This window comes from Curcuma longa, unplaced genomic scaffold (genome assembly GCF_044706935.1).
Source record: "Curcuma longa cultivar G26 ecotype Majalengka, Jawa Barat unplaced genomic scaffold, ITB_CL_G26_1.1 contig_20704, whole genome shotgun sequence".
NCBI classification, from domain to species: domain Eukaryota; kingdom Viridiplantae; phylum Streptophyta; class Magnoliopsida; order Zingiberales; family Zingiberaceae; genus Curcuma; species Curcuma longa.
Window position 1 is genome coordinate 36,153 of NW_027431449.1, and position 23,845 is coordinate 59,997.

At 36.5% G+C, this 23,845-nt stretch overlaps 1 protein-coding gene across 5 annotated transcripts; it reads right to left on the reverse strand.

The window, feature by feature from the left end:
- Positions 1 to 302: 302 nt before the first annotated feature.
- On the reverse strand, positions 303 to 22,841 carry LOC141817481 (homeobox protein knotted-1-like 1). Of its 5 annotated transcripts, none has more exons than XM_074705122.1 (6): positions 22,757 to 22,841; positions 21,621 to 21,891; positions 21,438 to 21,551; positions 21,125 to 21,281; positions 771 to 1,006; positions 303 to 691 (listed from the first exon to the last, which is right to left on the reverse strand). In XM_074705122.1, the coding sequence occupies exons 2-6, from the start codon at positions 21,831 to 21,833 to the stop codon at positions 494 to 496; spliced, it is 918 nt and encodes a 305-aa protein (XP_074561223.1). In that variant the 5' UTR covers positions 21,834 to 21,891; positions 22,757 to 22,841; the 3' UTR covers positions 303 to 493. The 5 variants fall into 5 exon arrangements, with proteins under 5 accessions (XP_074561223.1, XP_074561224.1, XP_074561222.1 ...); XM_074705123.1 differs by lacking the exon at positions 22,757 to 22,841 and adding an exon at positions 22,373 to 22,579; XM_074705121.1 differs by lacking the exon at positions 22,757 to 22,841 and adding an exon at positions 21,959 to 22,350.
- Between the last annotated feature and the right edge of the window lie 1,004 nt (positions 22,842 to 23,845).

A 23,845-nucleotide genomic window follows, 5' to 3' on the forward strand; every position in this document is an offset into this window, starting at 1 on the left:
ACTAAATCAAAATGATGAGAATCAAAATGAAGATCATGAGTTGATAATCACCACAACATGTTGTATTCATTGGTGACCAATTATGTGCTAAAATGTTCTGAACATCCCTTAGAATCTTAATTTAAGATCTTATATGATTGTTGTATCTATAACAAACCACTTGTAAGAGACATACGATCATCGATATCGATCCCTTGCGAAAGATAGGACTCCCAAGTATTGACATTCCCACGATGAACCGCTCGCATAGCTCTTGCTTTCGAGATTTCAATGTACATCACAAGATTAGCAAGCTCACACAATTAAGACGGGAGAGGCCTTCCATGAAGGGCGCATCGTCTGGTTTACCAAGCATACAATAGTGTTTGGAGACTATACATCTTTCGTAAGAGCATACGATAGCTAGCTAACATCCAACAATTCAAAAGACTATAAAGCACGAATTCGCCGATTCAAGCTTACAGGAATTCTGCAGCAACACGCGGATTGCTAGTTATTTTGTTTCAGAACCAATGGAGCCTTTGTCAAAGCACAACATGGTCTCACTGGATGCGCTGTTGACGCCTTCTATCAGTGCAAAGCGCATGTCGTCTGAAGGCTTCCAGTGTCGTTTTCGTTGGTTGATAAACCAATTGTTTATCTGTTTCTGTTCGAGGCCTGTCTTCTTAGCTAACTTGACCTTATCTTCTTCCTACAAAATCCAGTTCAAAGAGGTCAAGATCATAGTCACCCGACAAAACAGTATATAGTGTAGTAGTATAGTAGATTACTGTCGGATAGGGCCATCGGTAATGAGTATTCCACCAGTCTAACAACACCATTCTGGCATCCTTGGGCAGTTTTCCCTTCTTGCGCTTCTTCAGAAACTCCGTGCGCAGATTACTCAGATAGCCACTATACTTCTTCTGCAGCATTTCCTTCAAGTCATGGCCAGCTAAGGATGGATCGCATCCCTGGCCTTCCGACGTTTCCAGACCTCGACAACTTAGATCATCTTCAGAGACTCCTGGTACAAGAATAAATCTTAACCATACTATAAGCAGATAAGATAAACTGAGAACTCAAAAATGATTCATGTAACAGGTATCCGAACGATGATGAAGCAACCAGAAAACATACAAGGATATAGAGAGTGACATGAGCAACCGAATGGCACACACTTTACGATGTATCTTTAGTTGCATGAACACACACAAACAATATCACTACTTATTGGGGCTGTAGAAAGGCACCAATTCCATTGAAAACTATAACTCTCTCTCTCTCTCTGTTATTGTGAAGCCATTTGGACAGGAAAGAAATTTTAAATATTTCTAGACGCGCCTATGTTTTGGTTCAAGCCAAGCACACTTCTCCTTGTCTCCCTCGCCAATTGGCATTGACTGAAAACAAATGGAATTCTTTGGCATGAGTGTTCTAGTGTTCTAGCTTAACAGAAGTATAGCAGGATTTTGATCCCTGCCTGGACTTTGACTTTGGGTGGTGGGCTAGAGGTAGCTGAAGAGTTAGGAGTTTGACTATATTGGGATCAGCGATGATTTCAGTTTTGCCCGATCAAACTATCTTGAATTCAGCTGATCTGGATTGGTTGTGTGCAGCTCACGCAGTATGGGATGTGTTTAGTTCGAAGGGTACGATGGGGTGTAAGTTGCACTTCGAGGAGGCTGGTAAGGCTAAAGTGGATATTGACTAGGGGTTTTGAGCTAAGATAGTGATTAAGTGGAGAGTTTGGGCTGAGGAGATTTCATGGAGGTGGAGATTTTGTGGGTTAAAAGTCAACAAATAGGGGACTTCATCTTGTTCTTGTTGAGCCAAGCTTCCACTGTAATTGGTCTAGTGATCCATCGAACGGCACCCCCTTTCATGTCGTCGTTGCCCTTTTCGTGTGCCTCAAAGTGATCACCCAGCCAACATGGAGAGCACTTCTCCGGAGTGTTCCAAGCATAAATAGTTTGTCCTTGGAACAGCTCCTATATGCAGATCTATTTGCCAAAACGCATGTTAATCCCTCATGGTTTAATTGTAACTCCAACATAATAAGCCTCATTGACACAGGAATAAGCCCCTGCACAACGTGTGCCATTACCTCATCAGCCCAATGAGATAGTGGCTACCTATACCCACATCTGGAACCGAGATTTAAAGACTTAGTTATGTGCTGAGGTATCAATCCCCAAATGAAACAAGCCCTAGCAAGATGAAGGAAAAGTGTGAAATTCATAATGAAATTCACTGGAGCATCGAAGGTACTTTACTAACTAGATTAAAGAAGCACAATATAATTATTTACTTGTTCATATATGTGCTGAGTTATCAATCCCCAAATGAAACAAGCCCTAGCAAGACAAAGGAAAAATGCGAAATTCATAATGAAATTCACCGGAGCATTGAAGGTACTTTACTAACTAGATTAAAGAAGCATACTATAATTATTTCCTTGTTCATATATTTGAACTATTTTTAGTCTACACTTTTTCACACACATTTCAATTTTTGCCAACTAAACTTTTTTCGACAAACATCCCTCCCTTTTGTCACCTAGAGCTCCAGTATCAAACCCTCACAACTGGTATCACAAAGTAAACTTTGTAGTGGGAGGAAGATTTCACATAAGAGGAACATAGGGTTTATTTTAAGCTTCGAAGGAACTTTACTAACTATAAAGGGTTGAATATTCTCATATTCGATAGGAGATCTAGTTTCCTAATGGTCTCGGCAAATTAGAGGAGAAGACAAGATACACTAGTGACACCAATATGTAAATACAATATATCATCAATCTATTCCTTGTCTAATTTCATCAAAGTTGAGGGCAAAGAGACTAATGCAATAAGTTATGAAGAGAGTGATGTTACATGATACGAAGTGGCATTAATGAGAATTGTCTAAGAAAGAAATTGTTAAAGGGTATGCATGGTAGATGATGAAAAATTCTTGTTGGAGAACCTGATGACTTGAATGAATTAGCACAAATATTTGCGGGTGGCTTGTGTTCACTTAGCTATGTGCAAATCAAGTCCAAGTTTGCTTAGCATCGCATGTACCAGCATATTAATACATTTAGCATGGTAGTCAAGTTTCTGAGATAATAAACGAAACCTTGTTTGAATTTTATAAAAGGATAGTAATTGTGCAAGAATGCTTACCCGCCATTATTAGGAGATGAAGAAAAAGGAAGTATTGTTTATTTTTTGAAATTGGTTTTAAAAAAAAAAAGATAACACAATCATTTTTGTTTTCTCAAATCTAGTATAATCTCATGTAAATGTTCCATCTCCATTAAAAAAGATGATATGACATCAATGCGACATTTAAACAATGTAGCAAAGTACTTTTTAGGAGGCCTACATAGATGTCGCCTATTGCCAAAAGACGGAGCCAGTTAATGTTTTAACTAAAAGGCCCTTTGCACATTTGGGCTAAAATGTTTTATAAGAAAGTAGCAAAACTAGTTCCTAATTATTTATTTCTCTTCCTCACCATCCTAAAATTTCCTCCTAAGGAATCTACGGGAAGATGGTCCTACTCTCTTTTCATTCTTATTTTCACTATAAATTAGGGTGGGCATGCTCCGCCTCAATCTTTCAACAATCTCTTATGATTCATCTAAGAGTAGGTTGAGGACTGACTAACAATTCAAAGAATCCATTCTTGATTTTGAGAAGCCATCAATCGCTTATCTCATCGTATAGGCTCATTATCTACTAGCAAGGTTCAGAGAATTTTAGCTCACTTCATCTTTCACAGGTTCAAATTTGTAGGTAATAGCCAAACATGTTTCTCAACCAAGCATTTGTTTGAGTTTGTTATAGATTTAATGCCTAGCACAGTTTGTATCTCCAAGGTTGTATATCATGACACTCAAGGAGTTGGAGGAGTTATAGTTGAAAAAGGGTATATCCGAGGTTTGAGTTAGTAAAGCTCTCACCCAAATAAAAAAGAATCATTCGATGATAGGATCAAGGAGAGCTTTGCTTGAGGGAGAGCTGAGTTTCCAATTGCTTCATCACTTATTATTTTTATTTCCTAACTTAAAAGACAAAGAATCATTTCAATGTGTTTGACAAACAATTTAAGTCATTTTACATGTGTTTTTTATGTTTGCATCAAGTATGCAGGGATTTGGCATAGTACTTCGGGAGCTCATGAAGCGGGTTGACTCTATATGATCACGTTTCATTATGTTCAATGGCTTAGAGAATATAGAATGGGTGTTGGATCTTTGGAGGAGCTTAGTGGACATTCTAGGGCAAGAGAGTTGAGTGGCTGTCAATACAATCATGAGATCGAGGATCTATCGTTGAAAGGCCTACAACAAGGTGGCCTAACTTGTTTATCAAAATTATTAATCAACATAATTAACACTTAATTATATAATCAATTTAATTGATCTTATAGTCCCCAAGAGCACAGTGTGATGGTAAGTGATAGAACGGACTCCCGTGCAATGAGGTTTAATTCCTATGCAAGCACCTCATACATTCGTGGTGCTCGAACCACTTATGATATTAGGCATTCCGCTAGAACTCATCTGCGCTTCCCGGATTTAACTTAGTGATCGGAGGAAAACTTCTATGGAATCGAGCCAATCACCTCCATGATTAGCCAATTTCAAGAGTTGAATACCTAAATTACAATTTAATTGATCTTATAATTAATATTTAATTATTTATTATTTTTTCTCAAATTCCATACTTGCATGCAAAAAGATTATATTGTAATCTAAGTAATGATACTTTTTAATTGCACATTTTGGATACACAAAGGTTGACGAGTCTTTATCAAGGCATTAAGCTTGCCCATGGTAGTTTTCAAAAAGATACAACATAACCATTTTATTATCTTATATGACAATATGCTGCTAGGAGTTAGATATTTGTCCTACTAAGATACATTAAGTGTTTAATTGATACAACCATAATCCACCGTGAGATTGAAAACAATCAACTTGGAAATCTTTCGCAAATAGATTTTACTATGCATAAGTTTAATGTAAATGGTCATTGATCCAATCAATCTTGTGAAATATTTATCTTTTTTACCGTAAGTAATAACTACTCTACTTGTTCCTCCCTCCACCTCTATAAGATATGCTAGATACCTAACAACAAGTGTACACTACATCCTTTCAAGAGACCACCCAACAAACACTAATGAGATGAGTAGTATCTTCAAGCATAACAACAATTTCACATGTAAGAGCCCCACTGACACTAGGTAACTTCTTAAATAAGTTCTCATGGCAATTCAAGTTCAATGGGTTATTTCCAATATGCACACCTCGATATTGTTGGTGCAATCATACCCTAAGTGGTTATATTTGTAGCATGTTTTAATATGTTTGACAAAGAGTTTTAATTTAGGGTTTTTCCAATATTAGTGATACGTGCTCATGTGGTGTTTATAGGGACTTAGTAAATATGCACATGAAGTTTGTAAATTTTGACTCAACGAGATCAAATTGTGATGTTGACTTGGCATGATCACGTTAGTTCAGCTCAAGGTTAAAGAGGTTTGTTGTAGTTTGGATAAAAATAATATGGGACATTCGAGGGACCATGTGACGAGGAGATTGGAATTGGTTTGATAGCTTTTACAATAGTCACAAGAGATAGGCTTCATAGGTGACAATGAAGGATAGCATGTGCAGTTGTGAGCTTGGTGCATCCGAGAGATGGAGGACCAAATGAAATGTGAACTCTCGTCAAATAAAAGACAATCAACAATGAGTTGTATTTTTTGGTTCATGATTCCGGATTAAATAGGCATGATAGAGCCTTCGACAAGATCATGAGTTCTCTATCGTAGTCTAAGCATGAGCTTTCTTGGAATATCACGAGAGTTTACAAGATGTTAATTGAGCAAAATCGAAGATCGTGTTCACTATTACATGGTCAATTAAAATCCTATGCTTGAGCAAAGACTTTCCATTTAATTGAGTCAACTAGAATGATAGTTGAGTCGACATGTGATTGTTGAATAAGATAAGCTTGTTGTATTGGCTATCTTAGTCGACTATAATATGCACTAATTGACTAAACATGATTTGAGTTGACTAGACCTTCATGGAGTCAACTAATGATAAATATTGTTAGCGGATAAGATTATTATGATCTTATTCAACTCAATCAACTGAATGCAAACTTAGTCAATTGAATAGAGTCGTGAGCAAATAAGGTTTTCTTATAGGGATTTGAGTCGAGTATTGGAGAGTTGAGTCGGCTGATTTCGACTAGAAGCTATTCGAATGAGTAATGTTATCCTCTATGCTCTACACACTTGACATACCTCATTAACAAGCATCACATAATTTAAGTAAAACCTTTGTCCAAATATCAAAACTCATCTCGAGATATCATTCCCTATAGAATCAACGATCCTAATAAGCATTAACCTGTCTCTAGGTGTGAGATCCTCTTTGGCTATCATACAGCATAAACATAGCACATGTAACCTGAAAAGTTATGTAGCCTAAAGTTGATATCCTATTCTCAGCATCACCATGACTAGGGACATTTTCAATAATATTACAATATATTTTAGGATTGCATGATATCTCTTGATCTATCATTATAGTAGAAATACAATGGCTCATCCTACCGTAACTTACAAAAGCTATTTTTATTTGATTTCATTCCCTATAGAATTCTTCTATTTGCGTGCCAAATATCGTAAATTGATTCTCTAGATGACTCAACATACCAGTCGACTAGTATCAATCTCTAATTGATTGAATGATCAACTGCAACCAAACAAATCGAATTCTAGTATGTAGACCAAGAATTGTGTTTTGATATTTGGGCAATATGTTGGTGCAATCATATTGTGGATAATACAATTGAAGTGAGTTTAAATTAGGCCAATATGTCAAGATTAGCTAGATATTGAATATTTAGACCGTCCAAATGGTTTGAAGTCAACTAAACATTTAGCAACATGGATCGAGGTCGACTAGACATTTGACAAAAATAAAAGTCCAACACAGAATTAGCAATGAGAAAATTGATCGAGTGTTAACATATAAAAAGTCCAAAAAAGTGTTGACAGACAGAAAGTTTAATAAGTGTTGGCAGAAGAAAGTCGAACTGAAGTTGGAAGTACGAAAGTCAATCAAGTAGTTGGTAGGTGGAAAGTCAAATCGTAAGTGGAAACTCTAATAGGGAATTAGCACGTGGAATATCCAACAGGTAGTCAGCAATAGAAAGTCCAACATGCAATTGGCAATGGAAAGTCCAATAGATACAGGGAACTAAGTAGTAGAAATTTCAACAAGTGTTAACAGTGAAAGTGTTCGACAGGCAACCAACGTCAAAGTAGCTCAAGGGTGAATAAGTGGTTGGTAGGTGAAGGTTAATTAGTTGTCAAACATCCAAGCAAGTGGAAATTCTAACCGGGTGACCACTAGGCAAGAGTGGCCACTAGGCAAGTATATGTTCTAGTAGGCCAACATTGGTCTTCGGCTATGCAACCGGAAGTCTCGAGGAGATAAGATTAATTGATACTACGCAAAGAATGAAATCTTGAAAACACAAATCTCTAAGCATTGAAAGCCCTCATAAGTCGTCGAGGTCGACTTATGCTAGGTAAACGAGGGAGTCAAAGTAACATAAGGTCTCTTAACATGACAATAACTCAATTAGAGTAACTAGGGTGAAGATTTTAGTCGATTGATGGTTGAGTCGACAAGCTACTTAACTCAAGCTGAAATGTGAATGAAGATAATGTTTTTATTCGAGAATCAATTGAGTGATAGGTGAGATCAATCCACTATTTTACGAATTCAAAAAGAGAGTTGAACTGTTGATCTTGCTGGTACGTGTGGTTATACTGGATAGTTGGTAGATGGAGAGAACACCTTTCATGCTTGCAAATAAAATATCTATTCTCTTACTACAATCCCAACACAAATTAGTAACGAAAAATGACAAGCACAACCACATACCATAAATGCAAGCGTTTACATGGTTCGACAACCCCCAAAGTTCTATACCACGACGACCTATCATCCCTTTAGTGTATAACTCCCAAAATCCATTATACTTTCTCCTTTTTGATTAAACATCGGAGGTGAAGAAACCTCTTATGGATCGTCCAAAGGTAAGACGAGGTTTCTAACAAAATTCTTAAATTCAATAAGAAAGCACAAAATAAAGACAAAAATATTAGCATAAAAAATATGATTAATATGTGGCCTTATGGCCTCTAAAACCCTTAATATAGTCTCTTCCACAAATTATTTCATTGACACCATTAATTGACTAATCCAAACCGATTCTAGTAGCTTGCGACCATTTTTGATGTTTCTTTTCCTCAAATGACTCAATGACTACTTCATCTAGGGTTCGCAGCCAACTTATCATATCCACCAATCCTTCGTCTCCATTAATGACTACTTCATCCAACCTACAATAATTGACTACTCATAAGCAATAGTAAATTCGTCAATAGAAAATACTTTTTTGTTAATTTTGAATTGACCACCTATTCGACTCAAACATCTATTGGATTGGAATGTCGACTACGACCCATTTAATGGTCGAGTTTGCCTAGATTGAAATCTACCCTCATTCGAGTATATTTGCTCTCAACTCATAACAACTGTCTTACATCACGAAACCTTCTCTTGTCAAGTTTCTCATCCCATAGATGCATCGAGCCTTCAACTCCCTTCCCATATCATTCTTGTCTACTTACACAGTGCACCTCTAACCATCTCACATTAAGCTTCTCATCCCTTGTATGCACTAAACCCGAGGCTCCCTCTCCACTCCATCCTTCTCTCTCCACTTAATCTGCTTCACAAGCACAACTGCTTCCAATCGTTCTCGTCTTGTGATTCCTCAAGTGTCTCATACTACCATTTTTTGATTTCCACGGACCTTAAGCCACTGGGTATCAAACATGCAAGGTCAGGGTATCAAACATGCAAGGTCAAACTTAAACTAGTTGCTAAAACATCAAAACATCAAAATTGATTGTTGCACTAAACCACTTGGGGCATGCATGTTCCAACAAGACAGTCATTTATAGAAATATACAAAAGAAAAAAATGCTAAAATGCAATGAATGTAAAATTAAAACTTAATCCTACATCCTTCAATTAAGTGTTGATATAATTGTGTCTCAAGTCAAAGTCTAGTGTGATACTAGATTTTAATATTTGGGCAAAAAGTTTAAATTAAATATTAACCTATGTATTTGATGTGTGTGTTCGAATGTGCAGGAATGCACATGAAGCTTGGAGAGCTCATGACTTAACAAGGTCATGTTTGCTTAACATGGCCAAGGTGGCACGGTCAGTTAATTGGAGATCCATTGAGATCGAAGAAGAATGATACAACATCCTAGGGACCGTAGGACAAGAAGCACTAGGTGATGTTAGAGGAGCATTGACCTAACACATGCAATTAGGTTGGCAACTCGAGGTATGTAGAGATCGAAGAAGATTGCATGAGATAGATCGAAGGATTGCACAATGAAAAACATCAAGGCAATGAAGATGACAAATGATGGAGGTGAATTCCATAGATGAAGGGATGAATGATGACATGTGGAGAAGCCGAGTGTTAAGCTAATTAACCCATGTTCATATTGACCAAGACTTGAGTTTTAAGGTTTAACCAATCTATTTTTTTATTATGTCAAATGGATGAAGGTTTACCTATTACTTGATTACGGAAGAAGACTAAATGGGTCAACTGGATCAGATAGTAATTGGAAAGTTCAATGAGGAAGTTAGCCGATGCGAATGTCCAACAAGTGCTGACAGTGGTAAAATTATAACTAGTGTCGACAAGAAGAAAATCTAAGTGGGTCAAACTTAACTGAACCAAAGTGAAAGTCCAATCAATGTTGTGATAAAAATTCTACAAAATGTTAATAGAGGAAGTCCAAGTAGATCACAAGGACAAAACACTAGGGAGGTTGACGATGGCTCATAGGGTTAGGAAGGGTGGAAGGACTGGATACCTGACAGAGGAAATCCTTGTGGGTCTTATGAACCATAAGTGAAAGTCCAATCAATATTGTGATAAAAATACTTAGATCCACAAGGACAAAACACAGGGAGGTTGACGATGTATAAAAAATTAAGAAGAACCATATATTTGACATTAGCGACATTAGTGAAGTCCCAAGATTGACTGGATGCCATGTAATGTAGAAATCATGGAGTGAATCTAGGCATACATGAAAATAGTAGAGTGAACTTTAAATAGTTGAAATCATAGAGAAGTGAACTCTAAGTAAAGGGAAGTCTGGGTAAGCTAAGGTCGATTGGATCCTAGGCATGAGTGAAGCCCCAGAGATGAGAAGTCTCAAGGAAGGTAAAATCCTAGTGAGTCAAGGTTGACAAGCACTAGGTAGATGAGAAAGTTTGAGACGACGGTTTCTTGACATAGCACAGATTCAACCTAGGTGAGGATGTAACCAGAGTGTCAATTGAAAAAGATTATTCACCCCCTCTAGCCACTCCATCAATCCCAACACCACGGGCTCTTGCACATCCAAAGGACCGAATAACATAACAAGAAATTGTCAATGAGCGAAGTTAAGTAGCGATAATATGTCACATAACAAGAAATTGTCAATAGTGATAATATGTCTATAGGGAACTATGACTATTAGTGATCTGTACACATGGAAATAAGGGTAAAACTCAAATATATATAGGCTCGACCTTAGAGGTGAGTGAACTAGCGATTAACAATCAACTGTTAATGAACAACATTCGATTAACAACTAGAATACAATACCCCAAATGGAATCGATTGATGAATCAGAGTGTGAACTACAAACCAACGCCCTTGTGGTAAACTAGTGTTTACGGTTTAGAGCAGTTGATCGATGTGAATTTTGGGAGGATTAATCAACTGGTGACTGATGTAGTCAATTGGGCTAAAGGAACCAACAAACAAAATGATGCATTTTATTTGTGGTTAAGTCAACTAAGGAGTCAGATAATGACATCAGTCGATTAATAGTAAGTTACCGATTGCCTAATGGCCGATAGGGAAAGTAAAAAAAGAGTTATTGCTGCGTGATAATAATCAGATTAAGAGCATCAATTGATTGATGACAACAAATTAGTCGACTGTTAGGTGATAGGGTGATTTACAACAAAGATGTGAAGGTTATAAAAGGAGCGGCAGTAACTTCTAAGGCAGGGAAAAAATTGGCTAAACCCTTGTAGAAGCATTCTATTCTAAAAGCTTTTCCTTTCTTATAACCTTGTAATCCTCAAGCATATAAGAAATTTCACCACCTCCGGTAGTTGGATGAGGAGAAAGATAGTGATGTTAGTGTTAACCCTAAAATCAATCATGAGATGATTGACTAGGAAACTTTTTGTATCATATTTTATTAATAAAGATAAAGTTTTGATTATTATATTTACTTCATGTTTGTGCCAAATAAATAAGTATAATAATGTTCTCGAGTAGTAAGTTCTAATCTATATCATATCAATTGGTTGAATTGATAGTGAGATATAGAGAACACTACTCTTAACTATTCCTAGTCAAACATTAATATACAATGACAATATTAATGCGTTGAGATTAATATGTAGGTCAATTGATGACATGATCTCACAAGTTATGGATATGGGATATCACGTCGACACATGGGTATATATTGGAGAATATATACTGAATTGATCTGCCATGAGAAAGTTTCATAGATCGTTAAATGAGTATAATAAACTCTCATAGTAACTACTGGTATGAATAATCCTTAGACCTGAAGTCATTATGGTTCCTTACATAAGGAATTGTATATTTTGGTATCGTCAAACATCATCCGTAATAGGGTGGACTATAAAGTCGATCACTGGATATGCAATAAATTATGTAAAGGGATGTGAGTGATGTCGATGGGATCTATCCCTCTCATATGATGGGAGTGATATCTGTGACCCCTTGATCGAGTAAGGACTACTAGAACGCATAGTCATGCTCAAATGAGTCAATATGAGATATTGAGCTCATTTGCTTGAGTCTACTCGAAGATCGAGAAACACAAAGATTGATAAGAGGATAACACAGTTCTATGCCTCATCGATCAATCTTGATATCGAGGATAGAAGGACAAAGTTATACATTATAATAGACACGGAAATAGTTAAGTCGGATCTCGACTTTCTCGTCACTTGAGTAGCAATGATGCATTACTAAATATCGCTCATTATTTGTGCCTAAAGCGGTTTAGATACATTGTGTTACAAGAACCTATTGGATCACACACAAAGAACACGATGTTTCAGAAATAAGTTGATTTTAATTTGACTAAAATGCGATCCGAAATTGAATTAATTAAGTTAAACTCAAATGAATCCAATTGGATTATGGGATTGAGTTTAATCCGAGTTAGACTCATTTAGATTAGACTCAACCACTTAATAATGGATAATGTTCATTAAAAGGTTTAATAAAATATTATTAAAGAGAAAGGCCAAGAGACATTCTATTTATTGGATGAATAGAAGATGAAGAGCCAAAAAGAATACCAAGAGTTTTTGAGATTCATTGTGATTCATGGGCATTAAAGAAGGGGAAGTTCAAGGGACAAAGATCCTTTGTATTCATTAGATGAATACAAAAAGGCTTCTTGCAATTTTGAATGAGAGTGAGTGAAACACATAATCATCCTCTTGTCGTGTGAACCATTCCAAGTTTCTAGCACAACTAAGGTGGTTCATCTCCGAGATCGAGATCGTGTGAATACTATTAAAGGCACGGCCATTCTGATCGTGTAGACATCCGGCGAACCAAGGACTAGTGAGATACGCTAACGGCATACAACAAAGGTATAACTCTTAGTTATAACTGGAAGGGATTATACGTATATTGTTATTTTTCACATGGATCATTGTGGTGCCCTCCAGGGTGGATCATAGGTCATAGAATAGGAGCCTAGAGATACGAACCATGTTAAATGCCACATATTTATTTGTGTTTTCTGCCACGTTAAGTATGCTTGTAAACTTGTTATCAAGAGCAAGAGTAGGTAGATCACTCGCAAGTGGTATTAGAGCATATCACTTCAAGAGGCTCAATTGCTAATTAAGCAAAAACTAGAGGATGCAATTCAAGTTTCCACCACACAAGGAGAAGTTTTGGATATGGAGAAAAAGAATGGAAACATGGTTAGACATCGACTTCGACATAGCTTTAGCCATGAAGTGCGGCTAGGAGATTCTGAAAAATAAGGAGAACTCTTCAAAAGAAGTGGATAGTAGAGGTAACAAAAAAGAAAAAGTCAACTCTTTTGATTTTAGCTTACCACATTTTGAGTTAAATAGAAGCATACAAAGATGCCAAGGAGCTTTGACAAAAAGTCATTGAATTTCATAAAAGTCAATTCAAAGGGAGAAAGTTCAAGAAGGAGAAAAGGCTGAAGAGGTTGTGGAGGAAGAATTTAAAGAAAAATTCCACACGAAAAAGAGGAAGTTTAAAGTGCACAAGTTGAAGAAATCAATGAGGACCCTCTGTATTGGATGAATCGAGTGGAGAGTCATCCACCTCTTCAAGATATGAGAGAAAAATTTGACTAAGGAGAATTTGGAAACTCAAGTCATCCACCTATGTAGCTCCACCCAAAAGAAGAACTAGTAGCATATTGTATGTTTTGGGTACAATTGAAAGGGGTACTACAAAAATGAATGTCCATTCATGAAGAAAGAGGTAAAAAGGTAAATAATTGTGTAATATTTCATCTAACCTAAAATGTAGGAAGGAGGTAAACAAGAAGAACCATATTGTCTGCTTCACATGTGGGGAGAGAGGTCGTGGTCATGCGCAATACCCAAAGAAGGGGGAAATGAAAAAAAAACAGAAGCGAAGTGGAAGAAAATTGAAGACAAATCAAGAGGGGGGCTCCAAAGATAAATGCAAATGCAAATTTATATTCCATGCACAGTAAAAATAATCATATTTTATTTACCTATGTAAAATTTTAATTTTAAATATCATGACTAAGGTTAACCTATATGATAACTCTAGGTCTAAGGTTCATGATAGGACTACAATGCCTAAGGTTAGGAGGGTTATTCAAGTACCTACAAGGGCAACCCAAAAAGGGGAAACATATACCTAAGTCTAGGAAGTCCAAATAGGATTATGAACCTAGAATTGAAAACTTAGCTTTGAGGTCAAAGGTTAGAAAGGCAAAGGACCAAAAAAATAATTGATTAGGTTTGGGATACTAATTATCATCTCATGCTAGGAAGACAAAAGTCGAAAATCCATCCAATCATAGTGTACCATTCGATTATGGTATGCGGAAGCCATCTAGGATGAACCATGTCATGGTGGCATTTGGGCCTAGAAGGGTGTCAAAGGTTGCATTCTCTAGGGGACGCTCCATGTGCCAAGTTAGGATCCATGATTTTTGTATCCTAAGATAAGGATGCTTGCCAAAGGGATCTAAGATGAATGGGAATCTTAACCCCTAAAAATGAGCACATTAAGGGGACATGAACCGTGTGGAAAATGTTCAAGAAGATGAAATTCAGATTCAATTGCATGGGATGCCAAATAAACCAATGCAAGGGGTGCAAATTCAGTTTGAGTTTAGCAAATGCAATAAATGGGAATCAAAACTATGATGATTTTAGGTCAACATTTATTTAAACCATTTAGCTAGTTTTAGGTATGAGATTGGTAAGGAGTTTTGGAGAAAATTCATTTTTCGCAAGTAGCCTTGGATTAGACAAGCATCTATGTAAATTTCAGAAATTTTTAGAGATTTATAGAATTTTTGGTGCATTTCTAAAAATGGCTCGAGTGAGATTTTAAAAAACTTCCAAAATGAGTCAACTGGAAAGATAAAAAGTCAATTGATACTTTGGCTAAGACATGAATATGTTGACTAAAAATGAATTTCAGTCGACTAGGATTGTGCTGGAAAAATGAATATGGGGTTTCAGCTTAAGGAAATAGCTATAGGACTTGGTATTCATGTATGGACCAATGGCGATTTTGAATATAAGTAGAGAGCCATTGTAGATGCATGAGACCAATAGTTAGGATATTATTGGTGCATCCATTTTATGTGCGATAAAGGAGGAAGTAGAGAAAAGGTTCAAGTGGGAAGCATTATTCTCTCCTATGTTGGGATGAGGAGTAACCTTATTTAAAATTAGAGGGAGAAGAGAGAAAAAGTAATAGGAACCTTGTGCATTTTGGAAAATTCCTAATTCTAGGAGAAGCTTATGTGTAAGGGGAGCCTTAATGTACATATCCATAAGCATATTATTGTTGTTGTTGGTTTCCTTAACTGGAAACATTAAAAAGGATAGTGTAAATCGTGCCCCAAGTGATTGATATGACTGTGGATTTTGATGTTTAGACAAAGGGTTTAAATTAGACATTGCCCTATAAATTTAATGTATGTGTTTAAGTGTACAAGGACTTATATGAAAATATACGGAGCTTGGAGAGCTCATGGCTCGACACGGTCGAGTGTTGGATGTTTGCTTGGCATAACCAAGGTGGCATACTCAGTGGTTTGGAGATCCATTGTATGGGACATCCGAAGGATCGTAGGATGAGCAGGACTAAAGTGGTGTTGGAGCAGCTCTGGTGTATTGGCCTAGCATGACCAACTTGACAGTTTGATTACTCAAGGTCCGTAAAGATTAAAGAATATTGCCAAGGAATAGAGAAGCATCGAGGCAACAAGGACAATAATTGTTGAGCTCAAGGCATAAGGATGTCATACAAAAAAGTCGAGGGCTCAAGTGCAACCGAGGACCAAATAAGTCGATGGGAGATAGCCAAGGGGCAAAATGAAAATGTGATGGTAAGTCTCCAGAGAATTGTGAGTTGAGAGACCTATATTCCTAGGATGAGGATAGAACTCAACGTAGACAAACTCGACCTTATAGTCAAGATCAATAGTAGGCAATAGTCAACTAGTGATTGGGAACCAAATATCCTAAATTAATTCAATTGAAACCTTAAAGTTGTGATAACCTAAGAATTATGATTAGGAAGAGTCGACTGATGTGCATTTTAGTCGATTGGAAGATTAGTAGACCGGTGTAATCGACTGGGTCTAAAGAGCCAACGAATAAAATGATTCTATTCATGGTTGACTAAGGCGTTGACTAATGATTTCAGTTGACTAATGGACTCATTGTAAGTTACCAATCGATTGGTGGCCGATGTGGAAAGCAAAAAAGGATTGTGATGCGATTACTATATGATACGATCGCGAGGATCAGTCATCTGTTGTACGATAGGTAGACTTGCAACAAAGATTTGAATGTTATAAAAGAAGTGATGGAAACTTCTAGGACCGGCAAAATAGAGCTGATTTTTATTCCTTTCCTGTGAACCTATTAATCCTTGAGCTTGTAAGTGATTTCTCAACCTTCAATAGTCAAATTGAGAAGGAGAATGATATTAGTGCTTTCTTGGAGTAATCCACTAACAGATCATATGTCGTGGATTAGGAGCATAGGAGTTGCTAAACCTACGTGCTAGCTGTAAACGAATTTTTCTTGTGTTTTATGTTCTCTTAATTGTGCTTATAACCTTGTTGTCAAGAGCAAGAGTAACGTTTAAACATAAGTTGATGTAATGTGTGCCAATATTTAGAATTTTACTATAAATCGTGGAGAACTTCAAAAAATGTGAAATTTTATAAACACGTTTGTTCCATGCCAAATTTAAGTTAGAAAATTAATTTCCTTGAGAAATCATAATAATTTTTAAATTTGACCTAGCTTTTCAAAAAGTTCCATGAATAAATTTATTGTGAGTATCATTCTAATATCTCACTTTTGTTACAAGTTTCTCAATACAAAAATGTAAATTCAATTCGCAATGGTTGATCATTCTAGGATTCTCTAAAGGCTAATGATTAGCACCCAAACTAAGCTAGGGTCAACACAGTTAACTAGGTATTTTGTACCGTATGAACTTTATCCCGATCTTCCTAAGGTGACTTTATCATGAAGGCTACCGCTACGCCCCAACACTTATCGTGCATTCTAACTCTAAATCTATCATGATAGTTGAAGATTATGCATTCGTAAATTAAGATATGAGTTACTCTTATGCATGGGAAAAATTAAATTAGCATTAAAATTCAAATAAGGAACCCTCTTGACTCAGGCCCAAAGTGTCTTCCATTCCCTTCTTGTCTTCTTCGCTACTTTCCTCATTGGACATTTAGGAACCCTTTCTTGACAAGTATACAATATGATTTTTCTTCACTTCTTTCTTCCTACAATTTGGGTTAGTGACCAAATCAAATTCACCATAGTTATTTAAGACGTAGGCGCCCAAAAGCGCATAGGTACTATAGGACCTTAGTCGCACGACGTAAAATGAGACACATGTTTTACCCAAGTGAGGCGCTCTGAATATATATTTTTATAATTCAAATACATATAAAGAGTTTTTGTCAAAAAATTTCATTAACAAAATTATAGTCCATAAAATATTAAACAATAATGTAAATATAAAATTCATAGCAAATAAATATGTTATACGCATAACTCAAATTAAAGAAATTTTTTTCAAATATCTAAATCATTATCATCATCGCTAGATGTTTTAGATTTAGATGCTTTAGATTTATATAGCTGAATCTTCAGCGGTTTTCTCAAGATTGATTTCTTCCTCTTCATCAATAAATTGACTTGTCGAAGATCTTCTCTTAATTCCTTTTGATGTAGTTGCCCTTACTTCTTTTGAAGATGAAGCTCAAGATCTGATACCATAGGCATCTTCACCACCACCAAAAGCTCGTGCAACTTCACTCCAAGTCAAATTGTCATCATCAAATACTAAATCATTTTCTTCACCAGTGTTATCATTCAATCCCACCCCCCCCAATCAACCATTCATTGCTATTATCTATCTCATCCAAAGAAATAGGATCTACAATGTCACACATATCATATCGACATCTCAAAGTCCTATTATACTTAATAAAAACTAAATCATTTAGTCTTTTTTGCTTAAACCTATTTCATTTGGAATGAAGCTTCACACAAAATAAAAAATTGTTTTAATTTTATTTTTTATAAATTTATTTAATATTTCCTTAAATATTTATACTTATATGTTCTAAATCACTCTAGTTTCATTCACAAGCAGAGAAATAAATATCATACTACGTAATCAATTAAAAGATAATTAAAGGTTTGGGTTGGGCTTTAAAAAGTTTTTTTGGGCTTATACATCTCGCTTCAATGAGGCGAGAAAAATCGAGCCTCGCGCATGCTTGTCACCTCTCACAAGGTGTGTGCTTAAGGCAGCCAGAGGCAAGAGGCTTGCCTAACTACGCCTTGTACCTAGGCATAGCCAGGTGAACACCCTTTAATAACTATGAAATTCACCAAGTTTAGAGTTTACTTTTACCTCTTTCTCGATGAGAAAGAGTGGGCACGTACTCTTGTAATTCCTTCTTGGATTGCACTCAAAACAAATTATGTAATTTTTACTTTTAACTTGGGATGAGGGGCTTGAAGATTAATCTTTCAAAATTTGTTCCTCAATTGATTTTCTCTCCTCTTGACTTCTTGAAGAGGTGGATGTTTCTTCACGTGAGTCATCCGTTGAAGATAATCTTGAGTCCACCATGACATCCTCAATGGTTTGAGCTTGAATAACCTCCTCTTAACTTGTGAAGTTTCTAAATTTTCTTCAATTCTCAACATCCTCTTCAATTGTCTTCTATTTAGGCTTCCTCCTCATGTATAGGATTCTCATGAATTTTAATGCTATTTCAGAAAGATACTAAGCATTCCTATATCCCCTATTTTGCTCAAAGAATTATTAGGCAAAATCGAAAATACAGACGATATACATTTCGAGTTACTTTCCCCAATTTCGATTTTCTCTTTTGTCCACTTGTTCTTGAGCTTTCTTCCTTTATTGAGGTTTGCTCAATCATGTAAATCGATTTATAGTTTGTGTTCTATATTTGTGTTGATTTATATTTTCCATGCGTACTAACTCTATTGTAGATACGAACATCAAAAGAAAATCGACTAACTATCATCCCCTACTCTCTATCTACAATCTTTTCCTATTGTTGCAACTTTACTTTGCCCAAGAATTCATCTCTTATCAAGTACTCATTTCTTGAATGCAATAAGCCCTTGGTTCATTCTACATGTCATCTTTCATGATAACACCTAAGCAAGCCATAGAAAGTCCACCTTCTATGATTGTTGAAAAAGTTGTCAACCTACCTTACTCAATGCTCCTCGTTGTGCAGTCATTCAGATATCTCATACCTACCTTCACTAATCTCTAGAAGTCTTCTACGCCATTAAGTCAAAATGCTCTTGGTCCCACCAAGTCAAGCTCTGCAAGCTACATGTTCTTTCTACTAATTCCTTGCAAAGTTCATACACACCCATAAAATAGACAAAGCTAACTTAAACTCTTTGTCAAACACATTAAAATACTTTAATTATATACAATCACTTAGTGTACAATTGCACTTATACATATCAAATGGATCTATCTATAGTTGAATGGTTGCATCTAGTGGTTCAGTTGCACACGCACTAGGTCAAGATATAGTGAAGCATCTTAGAATTTCAACTTAAGTAACTAAATAACATATGACCGAGGTGAAGATACCACTAATGTGGAGATTATTGAGTTCAACTACAAATTAGGCCCACCTATCTTGAGGTTGTCAATTAAACACTAGTTTAGGGTTTTGCGACTATTATTTACATGGTAACCGCTGAAATTTCATGATGATCATGAATTTCTCACTAGTTGAGCATTTCTAATCTTTAAAATGTCATAGGTTGCATTTATAGTTTATGAGAGACCGAGAGGCTTGCAAACAAAAATTGTACAAGTTTTTAATGCCCAAAGAGTACTAGATCTAAACTTTAAGAAAGGAGTTAGGGTAAATTGATAAAAGGTCTCTTATGCATTGTGTGTACACCAATTTATCTAATTTTTAGTGTACTTTTCTCTTATATTACAAAAACTTAACATCTTTTGTGAATATAAGCTTACGTTGAATCTCATTAATTACTCTTATTTTTCTTAGTGTTTATATTATTCTTCTACTTTGTGTATCATAATGGTTGACATTGTTCCATATTTCAAAGATATTCAATTTAGATATAGAAGGACATGGTTTGAGGCAACATGCTTCTAAAAGTGGTGCAAGTCGTCATAACCTCATCCAGTCATATAAAGGAACTTACACAATCCTACCATACAAGTCTTATAATTGTAGTTAATTGAAATACACAAGAAAATACAATTTGATCGAAGACTAAAGTTAATATCAATGTGCAAATTTAAAAACATTTCAAACTATGATTTTAAGAAATAGATATGCCTTTAGCCATTCATCCAACAATATTAGCAATATATCTGTAACTCATATACAAATGATCAATCTTTATGCACAATTTATGATTAAAAAACAATCAAGCAAAGCAAACATTCAATAATAAATAAAACAATAACAATGCGGCCGCTCGAAGCAACCGATTTCAAGATGATTCTGTATGGTGAAAAAATTAGAGATTTTATAACTAGCAAGACTACTAGGGGTTGCACTTCTCTCATCAAACATCTTACTAACTAATCAATAAGCTCACAATTGGCTTCAAGAGTTCCTATATAACTTGATAAGCATTCAAAGTTGATAAATATGAATATAAAATTAAAGCCCAAGTTAATTTTAGCAAATATACTGTTCCTTTTCCAACACTGCTAATTAATTACATGCTTCATCTTGTTTTTTTTAATCTCAATAATAAGACAAACGATGACAAATATAGTGAAACATGTATTACTATTGGTAAGCTTTTATATAGTTTTGAAGTTGAGAGGAGAAAAAAAAAGTGAAAACAAAGTACAGACTAGTACGGGTGAGGAATTGCACTGTTAAGCTAATATATAAGTTAATGGAAGAAGAAGAAGAAGAAGAAGAGGAGGAGGAGGAAGAAGAAGGAAAGCGATGTACAACGTCCGACTGATCGCCTATGCCACCACCACTTTCTGACACAGCAGCTACATAGCTGCACGCCAGTTGCATGGACGCGATTTGACTGCTCATTACGGACTATTATTCTTTATTTGCAATAAACTTTCTTTAATTTATAGCAGAGAGATCATTAAGGTACCTGGAGGTAGAGCCATGTTCATGGCGGCGTCGGGTATGGACGACGAAGGGCACAGAGCGGCGAGCTGCGCGCCGATGTGGTTGAGGAATGATGAGACTTCTTCAAAGGGCTTGGAGAGGTTCTCCTTGTAGCACAGCAGCACTAAGCAATATGATTCCTGTAGGTATGTATTTGAGTATGGTGTGCACCTTTATGCAGAGAGAGAGAGAGAGAGAGAGAGAGAGAGACGTCATGGCTTATCAATTGAAGTGATGGAAAGCTACGAGGGCTATGGGAAATAGCTAGGAGCTAGAAGGAAACTGTTGGCTCGTACCATGAACTCGTCGAGCTCCGGATCGGCTCCGATTTCGCCGGTACAGGTCGCGCTGGAGCGCCTCTCGCTCTCGATGTCCTCCAGCAGCGTCGCGACTTCCGGCGGCGCGCCGACCTGAATCAGTTCGAAGCTAAGCGAGAAGAAACTGAGACTTTGCGTGATGGTGCAGGGTCGCAGTCGAACCTTGCGGCAGTCGAGGTAGGCGGACAGAAGAGCAGGGTAGCGAGGGTGACTCGCGATTTGGGCCTTGAGCATGTCCGTCAGATCGGAGCCGGCGGCGCTGCTGCCCGTCACTTCCGACGCCTCGCTGGCCAGCGACCCCATCGCCGTCCCCTCCCCGCCGCCGTGCCCGGCGCTCTGCAAGATCCCCGGGTGTATGCAGAACAGATCTTCCATCGCTCCCGGACGATCAGACTCCACCCCTTTTTTAAGCTCAAAGAAATCAACCGATCGACTGTAAACAGCAGAAGGAATATATATTACACTTGCAATTAGCGACGTCGACGGCGACGGCGACGTACGGCCGTCAAGCCAAAAAACAAAGCGTGAAGCAAGAAGCGTCGCAGCCGATCTGAGGAAGAAGAAGAAAGGAGAAGAGCAGCTGCAGCTTCCATTTCCGCCTGCAGCGGATCAAGATTCAGGAACAAAACAAAGACAGCGGCAGGAGCAGTAGCCAGTAGCAGAAGAAAAAGCGAGCCATCTGATCGATTCCTAACCATAAATTACACTTAAACGAGCTGCGCAACTAATTCTTTATTCCAGTCTTACTAAAAGATAGACACCAAAAGGGCCTTATTTTAAGCTTTTACTCGGAGGAAGAGAGGGAGCTGGGCAGAAGCCCGCTGGCTGTTCGCCCTGCACGCTGCTGCAGCAGAGCAGTCTAGTGGTGGACGAAGAGGAACAGAGCGATAGATTGAGAGAGAGAGAGGGCGCACGTGGTGGCACGGTCCTTTATGGCGGAATAGTGGAAGGAACAGTAGATAAAAGGGCGAAGCCGAGGAGACGACGTCCCATCATTATGAGCAGGCGTCCGACATCCGGCCACCAGTCAGATCCCCACAAGACCGGCTCTCCTCCTCCTCCTCCTCCTCCTCTCCGAAACGAACGTCGAGGAAGTCAGGAAGAAGACGACGGAAGGAGGCCAGTGCGTGCGATTCCTTCATTATATTTCTTCCACGAGCTTCCTTCTTTCCTTCCTTCCTCGTGATAGTTGTATATCGTGGCGTTCGGAGAAGAGAGGGAGCTGATGAAGGCGGAGGAGGAGGAGGAGGAGAGGAGGAGAGAGGAGGAGGAGGAGGGTGACTGGATGGGAGACGTACAGTTTCGCTTGTTCCCGCGGCAGTACTTTGGTCGCGGCGTTCGAGGGCAATGTTTGAGAACAGGGAGGGAAATACTAATGCTGGCAACATTTACACCTCCAACCAAAATTAACTATCTTGCGCAATTTCTATAAGTGATGACTCAAATTTTGGAGGAGGAGGGATATCTTACACCGACCTCCCCTTTTTTTCTTTTAATTTCAAAATAAATCTTTCATATTAAAAATAAATAAATAAAAATATTCATTTTGAGATATATAAATTTAGTAAAAAAATATTTTTAAAAAGCTTCAAATAAACACTTCTTTTTTAAAAAAATATTTATTAGAATAATATTTTATTCATAATTTAATACTTATAATGTTTTTTTACACCACCTTCCCATATTCATTTCGAGATATATAAATGGGTAAAAACTAAAAGAGCCCCTTTAAATCATCTAGACCAAGTCTATTTTTCAAAAATAAAAAAAGTTAGAAGAACACTCTCAACAAATATTTATCTTTGAGAATATTTTTATTTAGGTGTTATTGTAATATTTCTAACTAACTATTATAACATATAAAAGTTATTAGATAATTATTACAACATGTAACACTTAATATAATATTATTATAGTATTGTAGTATTTATTTAAGTAGTTTATACAAGTTATAACAGCTACTAAATAATTAATATAATTATTTTTAAATAATTTTAATTAATATAAAATAATTTTGATAAAATTTAAATAATTTTGATTAAGTTGATAAAGAATATTTTTGATATATTAGTGTTTAGAATTTATAATTTAGAATTTAAAATATTAATTAAATAATTAATTTTTCATATATTTTAAATCATAAACTTTGAATAGTATTATATTAAATAATTTTTATCAACTTGATCAAAAATATTTAAATTAATTAAAATTATTTTAAAATAGTTGTAGTAACTATTTAATAGTTTTTACAAGTTTTATCAACTATATAGCAACTTTTATACGTTATAATACCTAGTAATATCTGCTATAATAATTCTAAAGTAAGAAACAATGTTATAGTAGCTACTTAATAACTTTTATATATTGTAGTATTATAATAATATTGG

What these genes read in the sequence shown, in the direction of transcription:
- LOC141817481 (XM_074705122.1), bottom strand. Translation starts at nt 21,833, where the DNA reads ATGGAAGATCTGTTCTGCATACACCCGGGGATCTTGCAGAGCGCCGGG. An exon ending in CGGAGCTCGACGAGTTCATG is followed by an intron (nt 21,282 to 21,437) that starts GTACGAGCCAAC and finishes ACATACCTACAG; the next exon opens with GAATCATATTGCTTAGTGCT. An exon ending in ACCGATGGCCCTATCCGACA is followed by an intron (nt 692 to 770) that starts GTAATCTACTAT and finishes TGGATTTTGTAG; the next exon opens with GAAGAAGATAAGGTCAAGTT.